The 23,990-nt window shown below is 42.1% G+C and overlaps 1 protein-coding gene across 4 annotated transcripts; it reads right to left on the bottom strand.

Annotated features, from left to right (window-relative positions):
- Nucleotides 1–2,764: 2,764 nt before the first annotated feature.
- On the bottom strand, nucleotides 2,765–22,604 carry jcada (junctional cadherin 5 associated a). Of its 4 annotated transcripts, XM_076999571.1 has the most exons (5): nucleotides 20,867–20,971; nucleotides 20,695–20,753; nucleotides 9,226–9,684; nucleotides 3,767–7,845; nucleotides 2,765–3,307 (listed from the first exon to the last, which is right to left on the bottom strand). In XM_076999571.1, the coding sequence occupies exons 1-5, from the start codon at nucleotides 20,954–20,956 to the stop codon at nucleotides 3,273–3,275; spliced, it is 4,722 nt and encodes a 1,573-aa protein (XP_076855686.1). In that variant the 5' UTR covers nucleotides 20,957–20,971; the 3' UTR covers nucleotides 2,765–3,272. The 4 variants fall into 4 exon arrangements, with proteins under 4 accessions (XP_076855686.1, XP_076855687.1, XP_076855688.1 ...); XM_076999572.1 differs by lacking the exons at nucleotides 20,695–20,753; nucleotides 20,867–20,971 and adding an exon at nucleotides 22,234–22,604 and having other exon boundaries at nucleotides 2,766–3,307; XM_076999573.1 differs by lacking the exons at nucleotides 20,695–20,753; nucleotides 20,867–20,971 and adding an exon at nucleotides 21,661–22,114 and having other exon boundaries at nucleotides 2,766–3,307.
- Nucleotides 22,605–23,990: the final 1,386 nt, after the last annotated feature.

Genomic DNA, 23,990 nt, shown 5'->3' with positions numbered 1-23,990 from the left:
CGGCCAGATTCCTGAGCTGCACACGTGCTCTGTAACAGGCCAGAGACTGATACTATGCTGCTTAACTGAATTATACTCTTGATCCTCTGTTCAGGGCTCTGTTCACTGTACATGGGGATAATGCAGCCGTGCAAGTGTCCCTGTGGTCAACAGAAAGTGGATTTGCAGTGTGAACTGATACAATGGATCCTGGGTTCCTCTGCACTCCAGAGTACATCAGTGCACATGACTCAGCAATATGGCCAGCATGACGCTTTTATACTTCATGGAAATCGATGAAGTAGAGCAAAGCAGACGATAAACAGACGAGTCACTTCCATGGTATCAAAGCAGCAGACACCAGTTTTTATTAGTCAAGAGCAAAGTATGATAGGTTAATTGATTTAGTCCTCACTCATACAGCAACACACGACAGTTCACTTTCAATTAGATATTTAAATGAAGTTATTAAATATCTACTTGAATTATATGTCAAATGAATAATAAATATCATATAATACAAACAACACTTTTTTTACAATCCTTTCTGGTCTTACATTTAGCTATCAGTACATCCCTTCCACCAACGATGTCATTTCTGAGAACACACTCCTCTTTTGTTGATGCATGTAATTAGCGCGATTCTGATTCCTCAGACACATCAGTCTTACATTTAATTCACCAGTGCATGGCTCATTTGCATATGAATATCTACTAGAGGACCACATCAATGTTAACGTTATTGCTCAATCCATTAAAACTTGTTCTTTTAGGTCATTGTATTCAAAGAGGAAACTGAGCCACTGAGGTATGCTAGACTGTGTCATGTCAATTTCATTCGTCACATGGAAAGCAAGAAAGAAGAAAGTAGTAAAGAAAATTCAGATCGCAAATAACAGATTGTTGTTTTCTCTAAATGGGTATGTTGTAAAATATTATTTTAAAACATTTTATTCAACCAGACCTTAGCACAATTTAACACTGAACAAAATCAGTCAGTGGCCAACACTAAACCAGTTCCTACGTTATTTCTGTAAAGGTCAGTCTTAGGATGGCAGAATACAAACAAGCGAAGTCCATGCAAAGAGTTTATTCATGAATAATTTGTTGTAATGTACAAAGGAAGCACTTTCCCAACACTGTGTTTAAAATATGTGCCTATATAATAAACACTCCCCTTTAAAATACTCTAAAAATAATGTTTTGAATTTAAATATCCATCAAAGCTTCTTTTGGAAGATACAAATAAGCATTATGAAATATAATGATTTTTTTAACTGTATAATACCAAATGCAATAATATGCAAAACCTTCGTCCCCACGTTTACTCATGATACACTGCTCATCTCATGCTGAGAGGGAACACATAACATATATCAATACCTGCTTGTACAAAAGTGGACAGATTCTGTATGAAAAATAGAAAGAATATTAAATAATATATACTGTGTGCAACGCTTTAGTTGCTTATGTTGCCAAAACACAAGAAAGCTAGAAACAACTACATACGGAGTACAATGGCCATTTAATGATAAATAACAACTGGAGGGTGTGAGGAATGAGTGTGTGAGGAGCTACTCTTTTTTAACAGAATATTTTCTTCACACTAGAACAGCGGGATGCATCAATTGACACGAGCCGCCGTTAGTGGTAGATCAAAACAGCCGCTGTTTTAGTGTTAAATATCTGTATTGTGTGTCCTAGGCAGCCAAAGCCCCCTTAATGATTATGACAATCAGCAGGTCAGTAAAATCATACTGTTGTTCTCATATTGTTCTCACTCATGTTCACACATTTGCCCGCATTGCACAACATTTACAAAGCAACAACAACATACCCTAACCCTGAATATACAAGACACCAGTTAAAACAAACAGGAGGACACCAGACCTTGTAAAAGTTACAGACAACATAAAAGATATCTTAACAATTCTGTGTCAAAAGGCACATCCAACACCCGAGAATTTTATTTTGCTGAATTGCCATCTGAAGGGACTCGGACACTCATTCAAAACACACACTAAATGATTGTAACCAAGCAGATAAAATTGCACATTATATATATATATATATATATATATATATATATATATATATATATATATATATATATATATATATATATATATATATATATTATAGAGCGGCATTTTCATTTGTAAAGTCTGAAGATTAAGAAAAATAAATACACATTCTTTATATTTTTGCATGTGTGACATGATATGATGCATGTCCTGCTGGTTACTGCTAATTACAAGCTTGTATTGCATATAAGATTAAACGTTATAGCAGAAAACAATTATATCATCACCTCTGAAAAATTATAGACCAAGTTATAAGATTTATAACAATGGGGTCTAAGGGGCTTTTCCGTAACCATAAATCTGTAAATTAAATAACAGATACATGAGCAGATTAAGCTATTCAGTATTTAAAGATCTGATACGTTTAGATGAACTTATATCCAGTATGTCAAAATGCAACAGATTTGGTTACGCTCTATTTAGCAATGGTAATACTGCAGCCAAATGACATGTTTGTGTGACCTCCAGTGGTCACTCAAACAATGATCTAGTTTGTATTATTTATGATGGCACAGTTGGAAGTAATACATTTATTAATGTTATAGATATGCTAATTTGCTTTGGTAATAGATTTAAATATAATGCGCTATATAAAATTTAATTATATATATATATATATATATATATACATATATATATATATATATATATATATATATATATATATATATATATATATATATATATATATATATATATATATATATATATAATTACATTTTATACATATATACAATTTCTTATAAAAATATTTTTATTTTGATCTTTAATTTATAGCTGTCAAGCTGGCATGTTTCTAATTTTTAAATGGCACTATTAAATTATTACGTGAAAATATGAAAAACATTTGCTGGTGCAGAAACAATTATTGACACACTAAGTTCTGACTTTACAGTTTACAGTATACTGTTTTCAGTTATATATCATCTCAACACCCATATCAAAACCTGAATTCATTCAATCACTCACTCTCTCTTAAAAAGCTATATGGCATTCACTGCTTTGCTAAATATGCAAAATAAAAATGTTAAAAATATGGTCACAAATGAGGAATGGGTGTTCGCAAAGCAAAATGTCCTAAAGTCTTTAAACCAGTTAAAGTTTTTTTGTTGTTGTTTTCTCTTGTTGTGGTTGTTTTAAAAATGGACTGTAGCAGATATCCCGGGTCACAGTGATAGGGCAAGACAGTTTGGGCTGCAATCTCCAAGTTTAAACCCTCTCAACTCGGCTAGGATCATAGGTCTCTGAGGGTGGAAAAAGAAATACAATTGAATAGGTCAGTACAGACATCCATTTCACTGAGAAGGAAAGCTCATAAATAAAAAAAATATTAGTTAAGTTCAGTAAAGCTCTGTATATTTCTGTCCATTTCAGACTTGTTTTGTGCATGGGGTTGCTGAACGTCAACATTTCAATAATCTGGACTATGGTTCCCTCTTGTGGCAACACGTATTGCTGCATGGAATTAGTCACTGGATGAGTATGGCAGAATCTAAACTGGAGCTGAGGTGTTGAATTCACTTTGTTCAAATGTGTATTTGTGGCTCATCTTATAAAATAAATTTTTTATAATTAAAAAATTAATTATATGGACACACTTTTAATTATACATGTATATGCACCTTTAAAATTATTTTAAAAGTTACAATAATTTTACCTCAGCTTTGGTCATTTATTGCTATGTAAAGAAATGCTAGACTAACCTGAAACAGGCAGAATATCTTCATCCTCTACTGTTGTCAAAAGAGTGGTGACACTGTAGGACTCTGGGAGGGTAATCTCTCTCTTGGCCACTCTGCCACTGCGAGGCTGAGGAACTGGGCGAAACACTGGCCTTGAAGCTTCTCTCTGTTCCTTTAGCTCATCTCGCACTATATAGTCTTCATCTTTCTCTTCTTCAATGGCAGCTTCCCACTCCTCTATTCTTTCTTTTCTCTCCTCAGTTTCTTTATCTCCTTCGAGTATTTTCTCTTCTCGATCCAGTAGTTCAGTTCTCTCTTCCCCCACTTCCTCTCCTCCTATCTCTTTGATTAAGTTGTTGACACGTGATACTGGGTCACCCTCCACAGCACCAGAACTGTGCTCCACAGACAGGTCTTCATATTTTAACATTAAAGATGGGGGATGAGCAGTCAACGTGCACCTGTCTGGTTGGCCATCAGATATCTCTGGAACATTCCATGTCTTTTTTTCACCTCCACAAACACTTAAAGCCAGCTCCTCGTCTTCATTTACTGGCAGAGACAGATGCAGGTTAGCAGGAGGAAACTCGGGCAGTTCCACCATGACAGAAACCGCATGGTCTTCTATAACAAGTTTATCTTCTCCGGAGCCATTATCTTTTCCAACGTCTGGATCTCGTTTCTCCATCTTTGGTTCATGGCTGTTCACTTCCACACGCTCTCTCCTCACATCCCATGTGCCTTCAGTTGAGACGCCCTCCCTGGTTTGCGTCGGAAAGACGGCTTCATTTGTTCCATCTGCATTTAACTCACATCCCTCGCCATCATCGTGACTGACCAAGGCTTCGACCGACACCGCTATGCCCAAGATCCTGGCTGCCCTTTGCTCTATGGATTCGTGCACAGGAATGCCCTTTGCACACTGAACCTGGTAAAGGTTGCTGAGATCTTCTGTTGGCAAGCTATTGGCTTTTTCTTGACTCAAAAGAGTTTCCAAATGTTCATCTGCTAATGTCTTCTCATCACTCCAGCTGACATAGTCGGAATACAAATCATCATCATCGTAACTTGCTTTATGTCTGAAACGTTGACTCCTGTCAACATGGCTGCGAGGGGAACTTGGGGACCTTTGGGAGTTCACAGCTGCTTTTGTCCTTTCTGTCTCTGGGTCATGGTCAGGCTTAGCTGAGAAGTGATCTTCTGAGCCCCGATGATCCACACTAAACTCAGGACTGTTCCTGCTATGATCTCCCCCGCTGTCCGATGAGGTGATCTGTAAGGTGTCATATGTATCTGAGATGTCAGATGGACTGGTAAGCATCGGAGACTCTGGACTTAAACCTGCAGGTGATTCTGATGTCACCGTGTCTGGGATCGCTGTGTACACCGTCAATCCCACATCCTTTAGTAAAGATTCCTTTGGCACTGGTATATCTAGTCTTTGTACCCCAGGGTCTCCCTGTATTCTCGGTACGACCTCATAGTTTACAAAGCCACTGTCTTTGGGTACAGAATTGTGTTGTCTCTGTGGTATGTCAGGATTTGTAAACCTCCCTTTCGGCCTGGAGAAGGCACTTCTCACTTCCCGATATTCTCGATCTGCTTCAATTATACCTTTGCTCTCTACATCTGACCTAATATTCAAGTTGTCTCTCTTGAAATATCGCTCAGGGCTTTGTTCTATGTGTGGCTGGTTAACAGCCTCCCTCTTTAAGGTATGCGGGGTTCTCCCAGGTCTCACAGCTTCTGTGCAGATGTTGCTTATTTCTAGAATGTTCTGTAGTGCCTCATCCAGGTCTTCTATAGTGTGGTCAGTGCTTGGGGGTTTGTTGTTGTGATCTTGCAGCTCCTTGTTAATAGATTCAAGTTCACCAATTGCATCCCACGGACGCCTGTTTACAGGTTTTAACAGAAACTGGCCCCAAACCTCTTGGCCATCTGGTGCTGGGGGTTTGGGTGCACTTTTGGTCAGTGGAGGCTGGCGGTCAGGGGATGAAACGGTTGGAGCTGTGACAAGCTGAGCTGGACTCTGTACACTGGACTTTACACTGCTACCTGCCGTTGTTTGGGAGAATGCACTATTGCTGGAGAAGTTGAGGTTCTTTTGGCCTTTCATTGGATACCCATAGTTGGCACTGCTTTCTGTGCCCTCTACACTGCCTGTGGTGGTGTCCAAGAATGGAGGCTCATACATGGGCTGGCTGTGGTGGCTCTGTGGTTGGACATTTCTGCAAACCTCCGGAGAGCCTGTTTGCGTCTCTTGGTTTTTATACTGATCTCCTGGCCAGGATCCTGCATAGCACAATGTTTTGTGAGCACTTGCCTGATGAGACCAAACATCTACAGTCTCTTTCCTAACTGGAGCTTTAATAGAGCTCTTGGTGGCTGAGGAGCTGCTGGGCTGTGGATCATAGGTGATGGAGATATTTGAGAGGGTTTCACCGTAAGGTTTGGTTGCTGTGTTTTCTGGGGATGCCACAACTGAGCTAGGCACTTTTTCATTGTTGTTTGGATCAGCGGTTTCCTTGCTTGCTATAACACTTATTGGAACTGACACTAGACAGAACATGGTCTCTTTGAGTTTCTTCTTGTTTTTCTTATTCTCAGCTGCTGTTTGTGCCTCGAATTTCTTTACCTGTGTCACTGTATCACAGCAAACCTGGTTTGAGCTGGAGCTGTGCTCTGACGATGCCATGTGGAAGGTATTTGAATAGTCATGGCTAGCTGAGAACCTGTCAGAATTTTGATCAGATACTGATTTTGAACTGCTCACCTGCCCTGAAACCTCCTTATCCACGACGGCATCATTAACACAATCACGATTATTGCTTTTACATGCTTGAGTGCTGCTGAGTGGTTTCTCTGGGAGCAGAAAGGCACGGTCATCAGGAGATTTCTCAGACAGGGAGGCAGGAGGAATCTCTTTCCTGATATTTCTGATTTTGTCAGCATCCGTCAACGAGTTCCCATCCGTCCCCGCTCCTGAGATATGTCTGACACGTGGGTCATCGAAGGGAATATACTGAACACTCCCTGTCCGTTCATCACTGTAGCCAGGGTAGGCTTGTCGACGGCAGGGCGTGGTCCTTCTCACGTCCCTGTGATGATCTGGCCAGGACATCCCTGTCTGTCTCATGAACCACTCCTGGACTTCTGTCATGGCTGGTCCCTGCATGTACGGGTCCCCTCTGTACTGGTAATTTCCCATGGAACTTGCATACGTCCTGTGCCCTCCTCTAATTGCAGTCTGCCTCCTATAGGACGGGGGAGGAATATAACCTGGAGGCTCCATGCCAGACCCTCCAGGTACCTGTGCAAAGTACTCCTGTCTGCTGAAGGGCAGTGGAGTCCTGTCTCTGGAATGGGGCATAAATTCTCCTGAGAGCATCTCTGAACTTCCACGCATCTGCTGATGAACCTCGTACGACGGAGGTCTGAGAGGTCGGCTGAAGCGCGGCTTCGACGGAGGTGCGGACTGCGCTCCCGCTCTTCCGTTGTCATGCCATCGCTCCCTGCTCCCCCCCTCACTGAGGTTACGTTTGTGAGGTTCCCGTGACTGGTGCCCATTTATCCGGTAGCTTCCATACAGATCCGGACACGACGGTGACGTGCTTAAGTACTGTAGACTGTCTGAAGGAATGGCCATTCTGGGTAGCGACTGGGATTTGGCTTTGGTTCGGGACGGAACAGCGCCCTCTGCTGTTCGAGGCCGCCTCTGCTCCTGCGCCCATCTATCGCCTTCGCTTTCGGACATTTGCCGGCCTATTCCCACAGCCGGGCGCCACTCCTCGGTCCCCAGGCTTTGGTATTTCCTCTCAGCCGCCATCCTCCACTGGTACAGGGCCAGTTCGCGCTCTCTGGCACGCGCACTGTCCACCCTGCGCTGCCTCTCACGCCGGTGCTCCTCGGAGCTCAAAGCTGACTCTGGCCTCCGCGGCATGCCCTCCGCCTTAACCAGAACGTCTAAGCGCTTTCCGTGGGGATCCTTAAAGTCAGAGTAGTCCAGGAGCATGTTGAAGTCTTGGCCACGCCTCCGCCAATAGGACACATCCCCCTCTATAGTGGCCTGTGGGTGTACTCGTCTGTGGCTCTCAGGAAATCTGCATTACGAAGACACAAAATTAAACAATTCTGAGAGCAACAATTGAGAAAACACCACCTGGATGAGGGAAAATGTTATTTACATTTCTTGAATACAACCATATCGCATCACCAAGTAAAATTATGCCATGGAGACACCATGCATGAAGCACAAGTCCCAGACACATTGACACAGGGTCTGTTGAGTGTGGGTTAGGCTGTGTGGTCAGCAACGGTAGAGAAACAAGCATTTGCTTTGAGGCAAGAGCCAAAATGATGAACTCTAGCTTAGAGCAAACGGGTGAGTCAACACAGTCAACTCTAACCACCATATCATGACTGCAGAGGCTGTCTGATCTGCATGTGTAACAACCCTGACCTCAATTCAGGGGAGAATCTTAAAATACTGTGATCTATATGTGTTTCAATGTGGAAGCAATGTTAATACTGGAAATCAAGTTACAAAGACCATGAAACTGAACCAGTAAAAATGTCTCAGATTGATTAATTAATAAGGGTTTACAATTTTCAAACAAGGAGTCTACAGAAATATCTCACAGACAGAGTAGTGATTTTTATATTAGGCCATTATGAACGTCACAGGGACACAGTGGGTATCTCTAATTAATACGACAAGATGTTTTATAGGCTGCGTTTTCTGGGTGCTAATACAAAAACATGAAATGTATTCATTGAGCAAATTTTTGTCCAGTATTGAAGTCAGCTCTGCACTGACACTGCCTGCAAAGCTGCTGTACTATTATTAGCAACATAACGATGTTCACACAAGAATTCATCATGTATTATTAATGTTAATGTTACATAAGCTTTAAGGAACGGAATATTGATCTGACCAAACCCTCGTGGACATATTGTAGTTTTCCACTGGCTCTGCCTGAAGCATTCATCATGCACAGTCTAGAGATGCCACTACACCACTGTTTACAACGCAACAGTCCCAGGAGCAGGGAGCGAATCAAATAGCAGTGCTGAAGGACTCTCAGAAGACGGTTAACGAGACGGCGCGCCGAGGGAGAGATGGTGAAGCCGGCAAGCGCGAGAACAACAGAGAGGCGTTTGGTAAAGATGCAGCGCGGCACGAGCCGCCGGTCCTGTGAAGTTAGTTACAGGGTTAAAGGGAGGCGGGGGAGGGGAGACCGTGAGGGACCGTACACACCAAGGAGCAAGCTGTCAGGGATTTGTCCTACGGCTGAGGAAAAGTCCTTGACAGCTTCCAACTTTGCATAACAGCACCGGTCTCGCCGTCCAGCGTGAACCTCAGCTGCCGCCACGTCAAAGGAAGAAAAAAAAAAAGAAGCGGGAAAAGAGTGACAACAGGCGCGGGGCTGGTTACGTAGCAAGAGTTAGCGAAAGAGAGGCAAGGAAATGCTCGGACTCACCCACTGTCTGTGGTCGGATTGTCTCCGGGCGAATGTCCATCTCCTAGGTTACCATTGTCGTCTTCCTCTGTCCTCTGCTTCCTGTCCCTGCCGTCTGTGTCGCCGGGGCCGCCCTTAGACGGAGTCTGCCCAACGCCACCACTGCCATAAACACTGTCAGCCTTGAAGCCGTTCACGGCGGCGTGTGCCGTGCGCTTCTCGCCGGTCTCACACCGGCTGCTGCTCCGCGCCGGTGTCCGCTCGTCGGCCGCTGTGCCGTGGGACGAGGAAGAGCGTGAAGGCGGGACGCTGGTCTTGCCGCTGACTTTGTATCCGTGAGAGATGAGGAGGTCCTCCACGCTGTACATGGCTGTGCTGAGGTGCCGTGGTGTCCCGAGGTGCGTGCGGGGATGTTGTCGCACATCTACATGGAGCCCAGATGAGGCACGTCTGGGAACAGCTGCGCAGACGAGGCCATAGCTGTGAAAGCAGACAAGAAAAAACGGAATGGGGAAAGGGGGAGAGAGGGAGAGAGAGAGAGGGGGGGGATAGATGGAGGGAGAGAAAGAAAATAGAGAGTATGAGAGAGAGAGAGAGAGAGAGAGAGAGAGAGAGAGAGAGAGAGAGATAGAACAGTGCCATTAACATGATTATACTTCCAAATCCCTTTCATGTGAAGACTGCACCCCCTACCCAAAGGGGAGACAGTCAAAGCAAAAAGACCCTATCTTAAAATAGGAGAGACAGTTTTCAGTGCCTGTCTCCCTGCCTGTCTGTCCAATTACCCTCTCTCCTCTCACTCTCCCCCTTTTTTAAGCACAGCAATAACACTCAATCCAAACCATTCAAGCAGGAAACAATGCTCACAAAGCACTTTACGTAACCCAGCAATGCAAACTGTAGCCATTGTAACCAAAGGAGAACAAATTAGAACATTGCATGTGATACGTTGATGCAAGTTTAGCCATTTCAAGCCTTTGCTGCTCTCTTTGACATTATACTCACTTTTCTCTGAGTCTCCATATAACTTTTCTAAACTGCAAAGTGATTATAGCATAATGCCACATTTGGCAAGACATTATCTGTACATATGTCTGAACATGGACAACATGACATTAAACTGGTGGACTAATGTGTTATGCATTATGCCTGAAAACTGAGAACATGACCCATTACACTGGTGTACTGAGGCAGTGAGGAACCACCCCACACAGAACATTTCTACCCTTCCTGCTTCCCCCTACTCACACACACCAAAACACACACCCACACACATGCTTTGCAAGAAAACCACACCAGCACAAAGATTACTGTTATTCTCTTAATCTACCGAGGCTGAAGTTCAAATATAATGATACGACTGTAAATCTATGTTTGAGTCTATAGTCTATGAAAGCAGTAATTATTACCCCTGTGGATCCACCTCTGTTCTTTCAAAACGAATCTAAAATACCTGACATGCAGATAATTTAGCATTCAGGTGCCTCTGAATTCTATTGGACCTCTGCAGGAGGGAAGGATGTGTGTGTAGGAGAGCAAGCCTAAAGATGCCTGCTTTAGCCCCTTCTACCGAGCCCCTGGATGAGCCCCTCCTACTTGAACACAACACAAATACTACAGTGGATGCCAGGATTATCGCCTCCTACCTAAACACAACTCCAGTACTGTAGAAGAAGCCTGGATTAGCCCCTCCTACCTAAACACAACTCCAGTACTGTAGAAGAAGCCTGGATTAGCTCCTCCTACCTAAACACAACTCCAGTACTGTAGAAGAAGCCTGGATTATCGCCTCCTACCTAAACACAACTCCAGTACTGTAGAAGAAGCCTGGATTAGCCCCTCCTACCTAAACACAACTCCAGTACTGTAGAAGAAGCCTGGATTAGCTCCTCCTACCTAAACACAACTCCAGTACTGTAGAAGAAGCCAGGATTAGCCCCTCCTACCTAAACACAACTCCAGTACTGTAGAAGAAGCCTGGATTATTCCCTCCTACTTAAACACAACTCCAGTACTGTAGAAGAAGCCTGGATTAGCCCCTTCTACCTAAACACAACTCCAGTACTGTAGAAGAAGCCTGGATTAGCTCCTCCTACCTAAACACAACTCCAGTACTGTAGAAGAAGCCTGGATTAGCCCCTCCTACCTAAACACAACTCCAGTACTGTAGAAGAAGCCTGGATTAGCTCCTCCTACCTAAACACAACTCCAGTACTGTAGAAGAAGCCTGGATTAGCTCCTCCTACCTAAACACAACTCCAGTACTGTAGAAGAAGCCTGGATTATCGCCTCCTACCTAAACACAACTCCAGTACTGTAGAAGAAGCCTGGATTAGCCCCTCCTACCTAAACACAACTCCAGTACTGTAGAAGAAGCCTGGATTATCGCCTCCTACCTAAACACAACTCCAGTACTGTAGAAGAAGCCTGGATTAGCCCCTCCTACCTAAACACAACTCCAGTACTGTAGAAGAAGCCTGGATTAGCCCCTCCTACCTAAACACAACTCCAGTACTGTAGAAGAAGCCTGGATTAGCCCCTCCTACCTAAACACAACTCCAGTACTGTAGAAGAAGCCTGGATTAGCCCCTCCTACCTAAACACAACTCCAGTACTGTAGAAGAAGCCTGATTAGTCCCTCCTACCTAAACACAACTCCAGTACTGTAGAAGAAGCCTGGATTAGCCGCTCCTACCTAAACACAACTCCAGTACTGTAGAAGAAGCCTGGATTAGCCCCTCCTTCCTAAGAACATTTCCAGTACAGTAGAAGAAGCCTGGATTTGCCCCTACTACCTAAAATCAATTCCAGTAATGTAGAAGATGCCTGGATTATCGCCTCCTACCTAAACACAACTCCAGTAATGTAAAAGAAGCCTGGATTAGCCCCTCCTACCTAAGCATGACTCCAGTACTGCAGGAGATGTTATTCCTCAGTCCAAGCCAAACATTATACTTATACTTAACCTACGGCTGCAGTATAAATCCTTCTTGGAAAAGGGTTTAACCTCTAATGTCCTTTATTCTACCTGAGCACCTTTCCCTCATTCACACAGCTGTGTTCCCATGAGGCACTGCCTGTGGCATGCCAGGCTCACAGGGCAGAGAGCACTAATGCGATTACCTCTCTTTGTCTTTCACAACTTTAAACCTGTTAGTCTCGGAGGATTGACTCTTGACTTTCGTTTGGTGACACCACCTCCTGTTCAACTTCAAATTCATTTGCAACAACATGAAATATTATTCTGCAAGTGAGACAATAAGAACGTTTCACTTTTTTACTGAATTACAAAAATTACCACAACCATGAAATGATGAGTTTACATTAGTGTAAACATTATGGACGCTGTCATATTTAATGATTTATGTACAGTATATGCTGCATTTTCACACATTTTCTCACATTTACACACATTTACACACTTTAAACTAGGGGTGCAGGAAAAAATCGATTCGAGCTCGAATCGCGTTTCTAACATTGAACGATTCAGAATCGATTCTCATTTTCAAAAAATCGATTTTTTTTCCGGGTGCGTGTGTGCCTTCTCAGCCACCGTAGTGCTAGGCAAAACAAGGAAACAGCTTTGACTATGTGCAGGCATGCTAGTAAAGCTACTGCGGGTTGTGTAGTGTACGGTATTTGTTTGCCGCTAAAGTATGAAGTCCAAACGGCTCCGCGGTCTTTGAAAGCAACCAATTGAAAACACTTTAGATTTTACCGTCAACCCGGCCCCGGTAAGAATGGGCTTGATCGTTTGCACACGCATAAAGACGCTACAGATGATATTCGGGAGTTACAGTGATTATAACTCCTGGTAAAATAAAGTTAAAATAAAAATAGCTTAGTTCATTGAGCACTCTAGTTTTGTCCTAACTAGATATTAAGACATAATACTGCTGTAATACTGCAAAGTCGTGGTCAGAGCTGAACTTCATTATAGCCAGTGTGTATTTTATTTAAAATAATTAACCCCCTTGAGCCAGTGTGTCTTTGGACATAGATAATCCCGTGCCGTTTGCTGTGATGGATAATTAAAGTCTTATTTATGCATAGAAGCGTAAATCGACAATATCATCTGTAGCGTCTTTATGCGGATAAACGAGGCTAGTCGGAATTCGCCACAACACCGGCTGAATTCCAAATCTGTCGCACATGAAATGCTACAGGCACCGTTCAGAAACTGATCAGTTCAGTTAAATGTATTCAGTTCAGTAGATATATGCGGCTTTTAGAAAATACGGTATATATATATATATATATATATATATATATATATATATATATATATATATAGATAAAAAACAGATAGATAAAAAATATATATATATTACATATTTTTTTTTTATCTGTGAAGTGGAAGTTCTGGCAGCTAACGTAAGCCTACCCATTTTATTAATGTAACAGCACTTTTATTTTTGGAAGCACTTTCATATACTTTTTTTTTTGTGATTTGTTAAGGAAAAAGGTGTAATTTTATTTCTGGAAGTGGCATGTTCTCAGAAATAGGCAGCTAGCCTAAGCCTAATTCTTGTACGAAGCAATTTGTTGTTTTTACAGAAAGAGCAGTATTTTTGTATAATAAAATTTTTGAGTAGTGGCCAGTTCTGGCAGCTAGCCTAAGCCTACCAATTTTATTTGTTTTACTACAGTTTTATTAGTTTAATGTAGTGTTCTGAGTGTCGGCCTCAAACAGATATGTTGTCTTGGATTTACCTTTGTGTGTTTACATTATTGCAATATGTTGATAAAACCTTTACAATTATAATATCTTTATAAATGTACTCTGCTTTCATGCCAGCAGACCGGAGTAGCTCATTTTGAATAGAGAATTGTTTTTGAATCGGAGATAATCGTTTTTGAATCGAATCGTTGGGAAGAAATCGGGGAAAAAATCGAATCGTGACCCCAAGAATCGATTCTGAATCGAATCGTGGGATTCCCAAAGATTCGCAGCCCTACTTTAAACATTCAACACATACAGTTCTTGTGACCTTTAAGTTTCAAGTCACAAGCACAACACACCATGGTCAAGGAAGTGGCTCTAAAATAACATTCTTGTTTTGGTGTTGAAACTACATAATGTCTCTTAGTTATATTGTTCCCTTGCTCGAAGACAAGATCTCACCAGTAAGCAAAACCTGTTCCCATCACTACCGGTCACCCCGATACGCACTTTCAAAAACAACTCCCTGACATCCATAACACGACAAACACAAAACAAACACTGCATTAACAAGAAAAGCCCATTTAGATTTCAGTCCCCCCTCTCATGCAAGGGCGTCAGCATCTGATACAGCACTGGCGTGTTCAGAGGGGCGAGTGCTCCCTGTGCTACATGCAGACCCGCTGGGCTGCTGAGTGATACAAAACATGCTTGCTGATCTCAGTCTGCTGCTGCTCTAATGATGGAAAAACAGCTTCTCGGTGGAACCGTCCAAGATGTGTAGATCTGCTGGGTTTGGATGACGGTGACCCGCTTTTATGTCCAACATATGCGTCAAGCTAAAAATAAACCAAACCACATGTAGAACGGTGATGTCATCAGGCTACACTGTGCAAAATCTGGTCTAGAAAGTGAATAAATACATTTCGCAGGGACAGACGTGGAGAAGGAGGCACAATTCAGAGCGGGCGGCCCACTGCTAGGACAAGCTGGCGAAGCGCTAGGACTCTGACAAACAATGACAAAGGAGAAACATTCACATGCGGTCCCCTAGGCCGTGACAACTAGGAAGCAGACGCACAAGTTCGCAAAAAACAGATTTCCTCAAGCAACACTTATAAACACTTCCTTGCACAGTTTATTTCCTCACAAAATCCCATACACCACAGCCGGCGGATTAGAATAAGACCTCCCTGAGGCCCGGACCTGCTTCCTGCACACGGCCTAAGGGGCTCCCTTCCACTTTGGGTTATAACTGAGCTGTGGTGCTGAGCCCCGCCCCCCACTCGCAAATAAATCCCACGGTTTTGTGTGTGGGCGTTTCGAGGGCATCTGGCCTCTCCTTCACACCCGCCTACCTATCAGAGAGCCCAGAGTCGCCGCCCTGACAGTTTGGTGTCGTCTCCTTATTCATAGCCTGGGTGAGAAACGCAGAGTGTGTTTGTGAATGCGAGAGGAGGCAAGGACGCAGAAAACAAGCAGCAAAGGTGTAATAAAAAAGAACAAACTTGTAGGAAGTAAGGCAAAACTGGAGCGACTGTTTCTGAAGGCACTCGAACTGACGCATTTGATGAGACCTCCAGGTACTAAATCCAGCTCTTAGTGGTAAAGGGTTCAATGACGAACATGATCGTTTATTCTATATATGTGGGGTTACATGTGAAAGATGTTAAATGTGTGCTGTAATGAGCCAGTGTCACGCATGACATGCCATGATACATAGAAAAGAGAGACTACGATGTAATGCAACTCTCGAAATTGATGTCTCTTTGGCGCCTTGATTGGGTCTGACCAAGTGCTTATGACTAAATCATCAGTCAATAGAGACTCATATGCATGACAGCATGAATGCAAGAATCCACTTAAATCCTGAGGTTTGGATTCATGGTTATTGAGTCCAGGTGATGTGGTGCAAAACACAAAACAAAACAAAAAAAAACCCAGGGAACCGCATGTTCGTTTGAGCCACACCTAATCATTGTTCCACATGCACTATTAAAGGGCAGCCCTGCAAACCGTCCCTCAAGATGCACACGCACACGCACGGACTCTGTTTGGGTCACTGTTTACTTAGTGACATCACAGGGGCCAACCTCCTCTTCCTCAGGATATGCACGAAACAGGGGAAGGAGCAGTGAAGCACTCACTGTAAGATGTGGCTGGCTAGTACCAGTGCCTCACATGTGTTGAACAGAGGACGTGAATATCACTCCCTTAGGCCTGTTCCTTAGCTGACCTCTCCTAACCTGTTCAGAGAGATTTTATTTCATTCCTTTTTTTAATCTATCCTTCCAACTTTTTTACCCTGAAAAGTATTATTCATCCTGTGTTGATTTCATACTAGAAGCAAAAATTACTGAAATTATTCACAGTGATGGCCAATACGGCACATGCAATATTCAGCATACTAAGCAAGCTCTGATTTGCAGTTAATAAAATGTATTTGAAGGCAGAAAAGATTAAGTGTGAATTTCAAATGAAATCAAAATCTATATCCAGTACAGTATCAGACATGGGAAATAAGATTTTGGTAAACAAAATAAACTGTATTCTTTTTACTTTGTGTACAAAACTAATATTATGTTATTCTGTATTTTGTGTTCTGCACTCTAGGGTCAAGCACTGATGCTTTTCTGCATTCCTGAACCTGTGCTGCCTCGTCAAGCCGAATAAAAGCACGATCCTGCCTTTTGTTTTTGAGGACTTTTTGGACAGTTCTTAAGGTTAAGATTAGAGAAGATTTTTGTCAATGGTCTAATCCACAGTCAGATCCAAAACCATTTATAACACAGTGAGGGCTCTGAGCTCTGACAGCAATGCCATCCAGGGCTTTGTTTACACACAAAGAGGACCTAATCTATCGCCTTTGGGTAAAAACTGAAAGAACTCACTGCCCAAGTTTTGTTTAGGTAGTGTCCATGGATACTAATGTTTTCCTTTTCTGAAAAGCAGCTTTTTGAACAATGGAGTACAAGTTAGTGGCTGACTCCAGCACTGAAAGAACACTCAAACGCTGGTAATTAAACTGGCACTTTTAACCAAGGCTTTTCAAAGCAGGAAATAGTGCTTTTCCAGGGTGGAACTAACACATTGCAAAACACAGAACCCAAGCTTTTGTTTCACAGGCATACATATGATCTCCATACCATCTCCATCCCTGCATTTCACAGCAACTTGATGCAACAGATTTTTTAATCCTTAACATTTTCCATGTTTTCAGTAGCTAGCCTAAAGAAGAGTCCGGTGAGTTGGATGACCTGCAATTCAGCCCCATTTAATTAGATTATCTCTAATCTCCAATAACAAAATCACTAATTAAGCCAATTTGTCCAATTGATCATTTTTTGCTATTTCAGAAAGGTGGTGATATCATATCACAACATGTGTAAGCAAGAATGCCAAGAATTAGCTGGCTTTCTTGTGTCAAGAATTAACTGCAGTTATAATAATTATTAACTACAGTTATACTACAAAACCATAAGGCTAAGACAAATGCTCAGTGCAAGGAAAATATACTTGTATCTGTGTAGGCCAGTTGTAGCAATAACCTACTGGGTGATAATTCTATGGTGTCACTTGATATGACTCTCAGTTAAACAAACATACACTTATTTTGTGTATTGAAGGAAGCATGTCAAGATTTGTTTTGGCAAAGACACAGTAAAAAAATCAGATCCAAGAAAAACATATGATAACATTTACAGCAAAGAACTTCCTTGGAGAAATGACAAACTTTGGCAAAGCTGTGGTCTCCCAACCTAGAAGATCGATAGATTGTGTGTGTTAGACAGCACTGGTGGCTATAAAATTCTAAGTTTCAAGCTTGACTTACGGCTTAGTCTGTCAGACTGATTCTTGGTGCCGAGATGTTTTTGACCTTCTCAGCATGTCTGTACATAATTAGCATCCATCAAGGCGCTCAGACTACCTTGAGAAGACATTGACAAAGTTTATCAGTTCAAACTGCTAAGATCAAGGAATACGCATTGAGGTAATTAGTTTAATTTGACAAAGAATATGATCTTAAGTGAAGAGGCAAACACATTTAGGACTAAACAAACTTGATTCTGCTAAATATACAATAGAAATGATGAACATTTGTTAAATATCAAGCTTTAAAACATTTTTCTCATGTTTATGTAGAATAATGTAAATGGATAATTATAATTTTCCAGCAATGTCAAATTAGAATTGTTCTGACATCTTGTTCTGTCTCAATAACTGATCTGTTTTTGAGAATAATAGATGAAAAGAATATATGAATTTGAGGGTCATTATACAGCAGAGAAATCTTTGCTTTTCACGCAGTTGTTTTGACTCTGATTACATACGCAAGTCTTTAATAGAGGTTTCTACAGGACAGGGAGGAAAAGATAAAATCAGTTATAATAGCAGATCTTTATCAAAGATCTGTATTCCTCTACTGAGCCTAATCATGCTGGAGTAATTCATTAGACTACTAGAAACTACACTGGAGAAGGAGTGTTATGGGCCATATGTGCTCCATTTGGGACGGAGGCCTATACTCTATGATTCCATCAAATCATTATGCCACAAACACAAGCATCCACCCTTCATCATTTTTAATTACAACAAATAACCCACTTTATACCAATCTACATATGGTTGCACTTTGTACAAGTATCACAAACAGAAGGCGTTTAAAAGTAGGCTGATGTTCTTTTATTATTGCTGAAGTAGGATTTGAGTGGAGGAGGCCACCCCCCCCCCCTGGGGGGGGGTGGGGGGGGTATTGGGGGGGGAGGTATTACCATGTGAATAAATCAGTAACACAAATGGAATACACATCTTGATGTTCAATCTTAACACGGGCTCAGTCAGTTTTGAATATCGTAATATGGAAACCTGGAAGGCCTTTACATTAATTATAGTCTTCCACAGACAATATTATCACCTTGTTATGTCTTCTAAATGAGATAACAACATTACATTGTTTATCCAGGCTGTGTAGCTATATATCTAGTCAACATTCCCATCTCCATGATGAACTAGTAGGAAAGAACTTTTAAAACAATGAGTCACAGAATATCCTCGCAGTGGCTCTGGGGAGCTTGACCAGCCCTTTCCTATGCAGCTGGAGCGAATGAGATACTCTCACTTACTGAACACTCACACATGCTCTTCTGCTAGAAGTGACAACAATGACCAAAGTGTATTTAGGTCATATGTGCACACACAGGCACAATGCAAGTCAATTACTTACTATTTTGCACTCAGATGAAAGCACCACACACACAAACACAGACGCCACCCTTTTTTCCCCCAGTGGTTACCCCAACTCCTCCGTCTTCAAGAGGATCCCTCTGGGAATAGTGTCTCTGACACAATATGCACACCATCTGAGTTTCTCTGAGATTCCTTAATGTGGTAAGGAGAAGTCATTGTGCAATGTTAGCCTAGCGGACAGGCCTTTTGGCCTTCAATAAGGAGGTTGACGGTTTGAATCCTCGCTTTGCCATACAGCCATTTCTGAGCTCTTGAGCAAGGCCCTTAACTGCCTTGACTCCGGGGGTGCTTTATAATGGCCGACCCTGCGCTCTAACCCCAGCTTCCAAAGAATGTGGAAAGAAACATACAAAATGTGGAAAGAAATATACAAAACAAACTTCATCTTGCCAAGAGCTTCCTCCAGGAGCAAAACCACTTCAGCCTGCACCAGTAAAATGGAAATTGTGCCCTTTCCACCCACCGGACAGGTTTTACTATCCTGGAGTCATTATTACACAGGAATACGCTCTGAAGCCAATCATGAACTATGACTGCTCATTTACACGGATAGCTCTCAAACTGTGATTTAGGAACCCCCAGAGTCTTTGGTACCCAGCCAGACTCCACACGCCAATCACCGCTCCCTTCCACTCCCCTGCTCACAATCAGGCACTTAGTGACCAGAGCACACACCTGTCTCTCACTGCCCTACACCTATTTAATCCCCACAATGCACTGCTTCACACTGACATCACTTGCCTATGAGACCTGCATGCTGTTAGAAACTTTACATTTGTTAAGTGTTTTTGTTTTGGTTTTTGCCCTATAAGAAACCACTCAGGACTCACTGGTGCTTCGAGATATTACATTAGTGCTTTGAAATCCATTACAAAATATTTTGTATTATTAAAATACAATAAATGATTAAGAAGTTAAATTAATTGAGTATGTAAACATAATAATTTTCCCTCTAGGTTACATAATGTCATTTTGTTCCAAATAAATAATTATGTTATATATCTGCTATAGATTACCAAGCATAGCTAGATCTGGTAAGTATTATGGAATTAGTTGTTTGTGTGTTTAGTGCTGGTCTGAAACTTTGGGAAAACCCTTGAGAAAATTCAGCAGACGTTCTGAGATAACTGGAGATGCATGGTGCATTAGGTACATGTTGAGTTCATACAGTGGCTTACAGAACTACATAATGATACTTAACAGTCATAAAAAGTGGACACAAAGTGCAAACACTAAAGTCAATCAGGCAGGGGAATGCACAGCGGAAAGACATAACAGATCTTTAATAAAGAGCAAAGACATTTGCTGCAGTAGAACATTATCTGAAGGTCACAGTGATTTTAGTTTTGTTTGCAGAGGTCTGCTTGTCACAGAATACAATCTATTAGCAGCAATCATCTTCCAATTGACTCACAATAAAAAATAAGCATAAGCAAGAGCAAAGCCAACTCAGAACAGTCACTGACAGACACCCCTGCAACATGTCTCACAACTCCAATTCAAAATGCACAGTGCAGCGTGCTACTGTTTCTCTAGGTCAGAATACTTCAGCATAAACACTCAGCCACAATAAAACTCACCAGTACAATTCACAGCCAAACTGTTGACCAAGTTGACGAAGTACAAATGTATGCTCCCACTATTATCAGGAAACAGATACCACACAGTTTTCCCTGTGGGCATAATACACTACTGGATATCTCATTTTCTGACTGATAGCAAACCCTCTCCTTTTTATTTTATTCTGCCCACCTCTGCTGGGTCAGAGTCTAGTTGGAAAGGGTCCTTTGGGCCAAATCGAGTTTCACATGTGGTGCATCTTGGTTTTTGCACGAGCAGCATCTCTCCTGACCTCAACGTGACCTTTGCACGTTGATGCTCTATTGTTCTCATTACTGTCCCCCCCCCCCCCCCCAGACTCCAGCTCTCTTTACGCCTCTACTGTATTGTGAAGACACATATACAACATGCAGCTTCGGGACAATTAAATACAGTTTTATAGAACGTGTTTGCAAATTCAGAGTCATTCATAATCTGAAAGAGAGATTCAATGTTAAATGTAAAGTGCTTTTAAAAACAACAACAACAACAACAAAAAGTAGTTTTGGTCATGCAACAAGGCGTTTTAAAACCAGTAGCCTATCATGATTCATCTAGGTTCTTTCGTTTTGAGGCACAGAGGGAGGAATGGTCGGTGGAAAATATCCTCAACACACATTTACACCTTGACAGCACATTAATGGCTAAAGAAGCCATCCGGGGTCAGGGTCGTTGACCTGGCACTTTCCTGCTCGGTAATTACAGTAATGGCATCCCGTTTGCCACTGAGGCAAGAGGCTGTTTCCCGCAGTCTGAGGAGACACTCTCGCCCTTTGAAGAAACGTTATTCCTGTTAACACCTGTTGTAAACAGACAATGACAACTGTTTTCCTGGCATTTAGACAACTAATCTGGACAACAGGCACCGCTCTCTAAATTCCTTCTAAATCTTTTCAACAACACGTTTTACACGTTCACGATTGAACATGACTTTTCAAATAACCCACCTGTATATATATATCTATAGATAGATACGTTTCGACGCCAGAAATGGAAGCTAGTTTAGGAAACTAATGTCAAGTTTCCCTGACAGGAATGAACCGTCTTGGAAACGCAGCTCGCCTTCCTCCCCCAGCCCCGCGGACCCGTCCCGCATTAGCCCCGAAGCACCCACACAAGCTGGCCCGCTGCCGTCTGGGCGAACCCGGGTCCACGTACTAGAACACGACGGTACATTACCCGGCGCTATTCCTATTAGAGGTATAACGCAGCCCTGACAAACATGTTATTTCACTCAGCCGTCCCGCCGTATTGTGTTTGCCAGCCAACTCGGGCTCCCCCAGCTCTGTCCTGCAGCCCTGCCTGTGCTGTAGGCTATCTCCCATTAAGGTCCGTTATTCAGCAAGTTCACCGAGCTTCCCTGTACGACGACACACCGCCACAGTCTAGCCCAGTTTGCTGTAATAAAAAAATCCCAAACCGAACAGAGAGGGTCAGTAAAGCCCAGTAAATAGTCCCGTGCTCTTAAATCACACGCAGCCTGGTCACGCAGATGAATGCAGCGCCTTGTGGTCACGTACCTGAGATGTGCTTGTCGTTGAAGTCCTGCGGTACCCGGGATTAGATCCTAATGTCCAGTGCGCTGAATCTCAAGGGCTGTAGTCGAGTCTGGACAGACGTAGGAAGACTGGACCGCTGTGTGCGGGTACCGAAACCCAAGGAATGGTTCCTCCCGAAGTGCGAATAAACTTCAGGCGAGGAGACGGAAACACCCCCTCATCTGCACACTACATCTAAGGCTAATCATAAAGGCAATGATAAGAATAAGCCAGTTGCGTTATTAAGGCGATTTCAGCATGAAATGAGTCCAAGAGGCATTACTTTAATGTCATCATTGTTCAAACATTTTACATGGCAATAAAACCACGTTGATCTCTGCCGTCGTTAAGGGACCTATTTAAGACGCATGTGTAGAGAGTACACACACACACACACACCCACCCCACCTGAGTGTTATTGTGGCTGACTGTTCACAGATGGAGGAGCGATTAAAAAAAAGAACAAAGATTTCATAATATTGACACAGATGTTACATATAACCAAATGTGCTGGGGATTTCAGGAAAGTGGGCTGCTTGTTTCTGTTAGGACCGTTTTGACCCACAGCCCATCATCCCAGTTGAGGGGGAGAATCACAGTTAAATCAAAAGTAATGATACATTTGTTTTTGGTGTTCACCAGATCAGTACTCAGAGACCCCACAACATTTGCACATCTGTAGAGGGGATTTTCATAGTTATGGAACCCCAAACACTTTCAAACTGGTAATAGATTCAGTCAACTTTCAATAACCTATCCTGATGTGTATCGGACTCTTTTAAATGTACTCATTGTTTAGGTCTGTCTCCACATCCCCAAAAACTCTTGTGGCTACTGAAGATAAATAAACTTACGGAAACTCATAGCTTGTTTAATGTGAGGTAGTATCCGCTCTCTCTACAAATATTGTAGGCTTTTGTGTGTGTGTGTGTGTGTGTGTGTGTGTGTGTGTGTGTGTGTGTGTGCATGTGTTGTGTGTGTAACAGACAATATCATGACAGAACACACACAGCTTGTGCCAATGTAAACACAATTATGACTATAACCTCTGGCTGACCTTTATGAGTAGGCATCCTTACTTAAACCAGCACTAAATAGAAATTTTCATTACAAGTTGATAAAATAAAATAAAAACATGACAAAGTGTCACATACTGTAAACAGCCAAAAGAAATGCTGGCACTTTTATAATTCATAACAAGTTATAGAAATGTTCGATACAATAGTGCTCTCCTCACACTAGCTGCAAAGGCTATGGCAAATATTAACTAACAACTAAATTTTACATCAATCAGCATTATAACAGATTTCACTTTGTTAGCTATTTATGTTTACAACACATATTTATAATACATATTTATAATATTTATAAATATTGCAATAAATGCAGTATGTGCATGGACGTCATGAACTAATTACAATCACATAATTACAAGTATTATGTTCTTTAAAGTACAATGTTAAACTCAGAATTTTTTTTTCCAAAATATTTGCATTGTGTGTAGCTACTTAGAGAGATCGTTTCAACCGTGACAGTTTCATTTGCTTGGCATTGCTTTGATTAATTCTCTACCAGTCAGAAAAAAAATGTTATCAAACTAAAGTAACAACATGGTGCATGTAGCTCAAAGCTCTGAAATGTCAAGGACATGAGACCTCTGAACTAACAGGTTACATTCATGCAGCATATCAAATTCCTAAAAGAGGACTGTCTCAAAGGGAGAGCTCTGGAAATGGGAG

This window comes from Brachyhypopomus gauderio, chromosome 3 (assembly GCF_052324685.1).
Source record: "Brachyhypopomus gauderio isolate BG-103 chromosome 3, BGAUD_0.2, whole genome shotgun sequence".
Taxonomy (NCBI): Eukaryota; Metazoa; Chordata; class Actinopteri; order Gymnotiformes; family Hypopomidae; genus Brachyhypopomus; species Brachyhypopomus gauderio.
The sequence above is the reverse complement of the archived record's forward strand: the minus strand, read 5'-3'. Positions and strand labels throughout refer to the sequence as shown.

Coding starts and splice junctions, on each gene's coding strand:
- jcada (XM_076999571.1), bottom strand. CDS start 20,956: ATGCTGCTCGTGCAAAAACCAAGATGCACCACATGTGAAACTCGATTT. Junction 20,754..20,866: donor TAGACTCTGACCCAGCAGAG/GTGGGCAGAATA, acceptor TCCTGATAATAG/TGGGAGCATACATTTGTACT. Junction 7,846..9,225: donor AATCCGACCACAGACAGTGG/GTGAGTCCGAGC, acceptor TTCGTAATGCAG/ATTTCCTGAGAGCCACAGAC.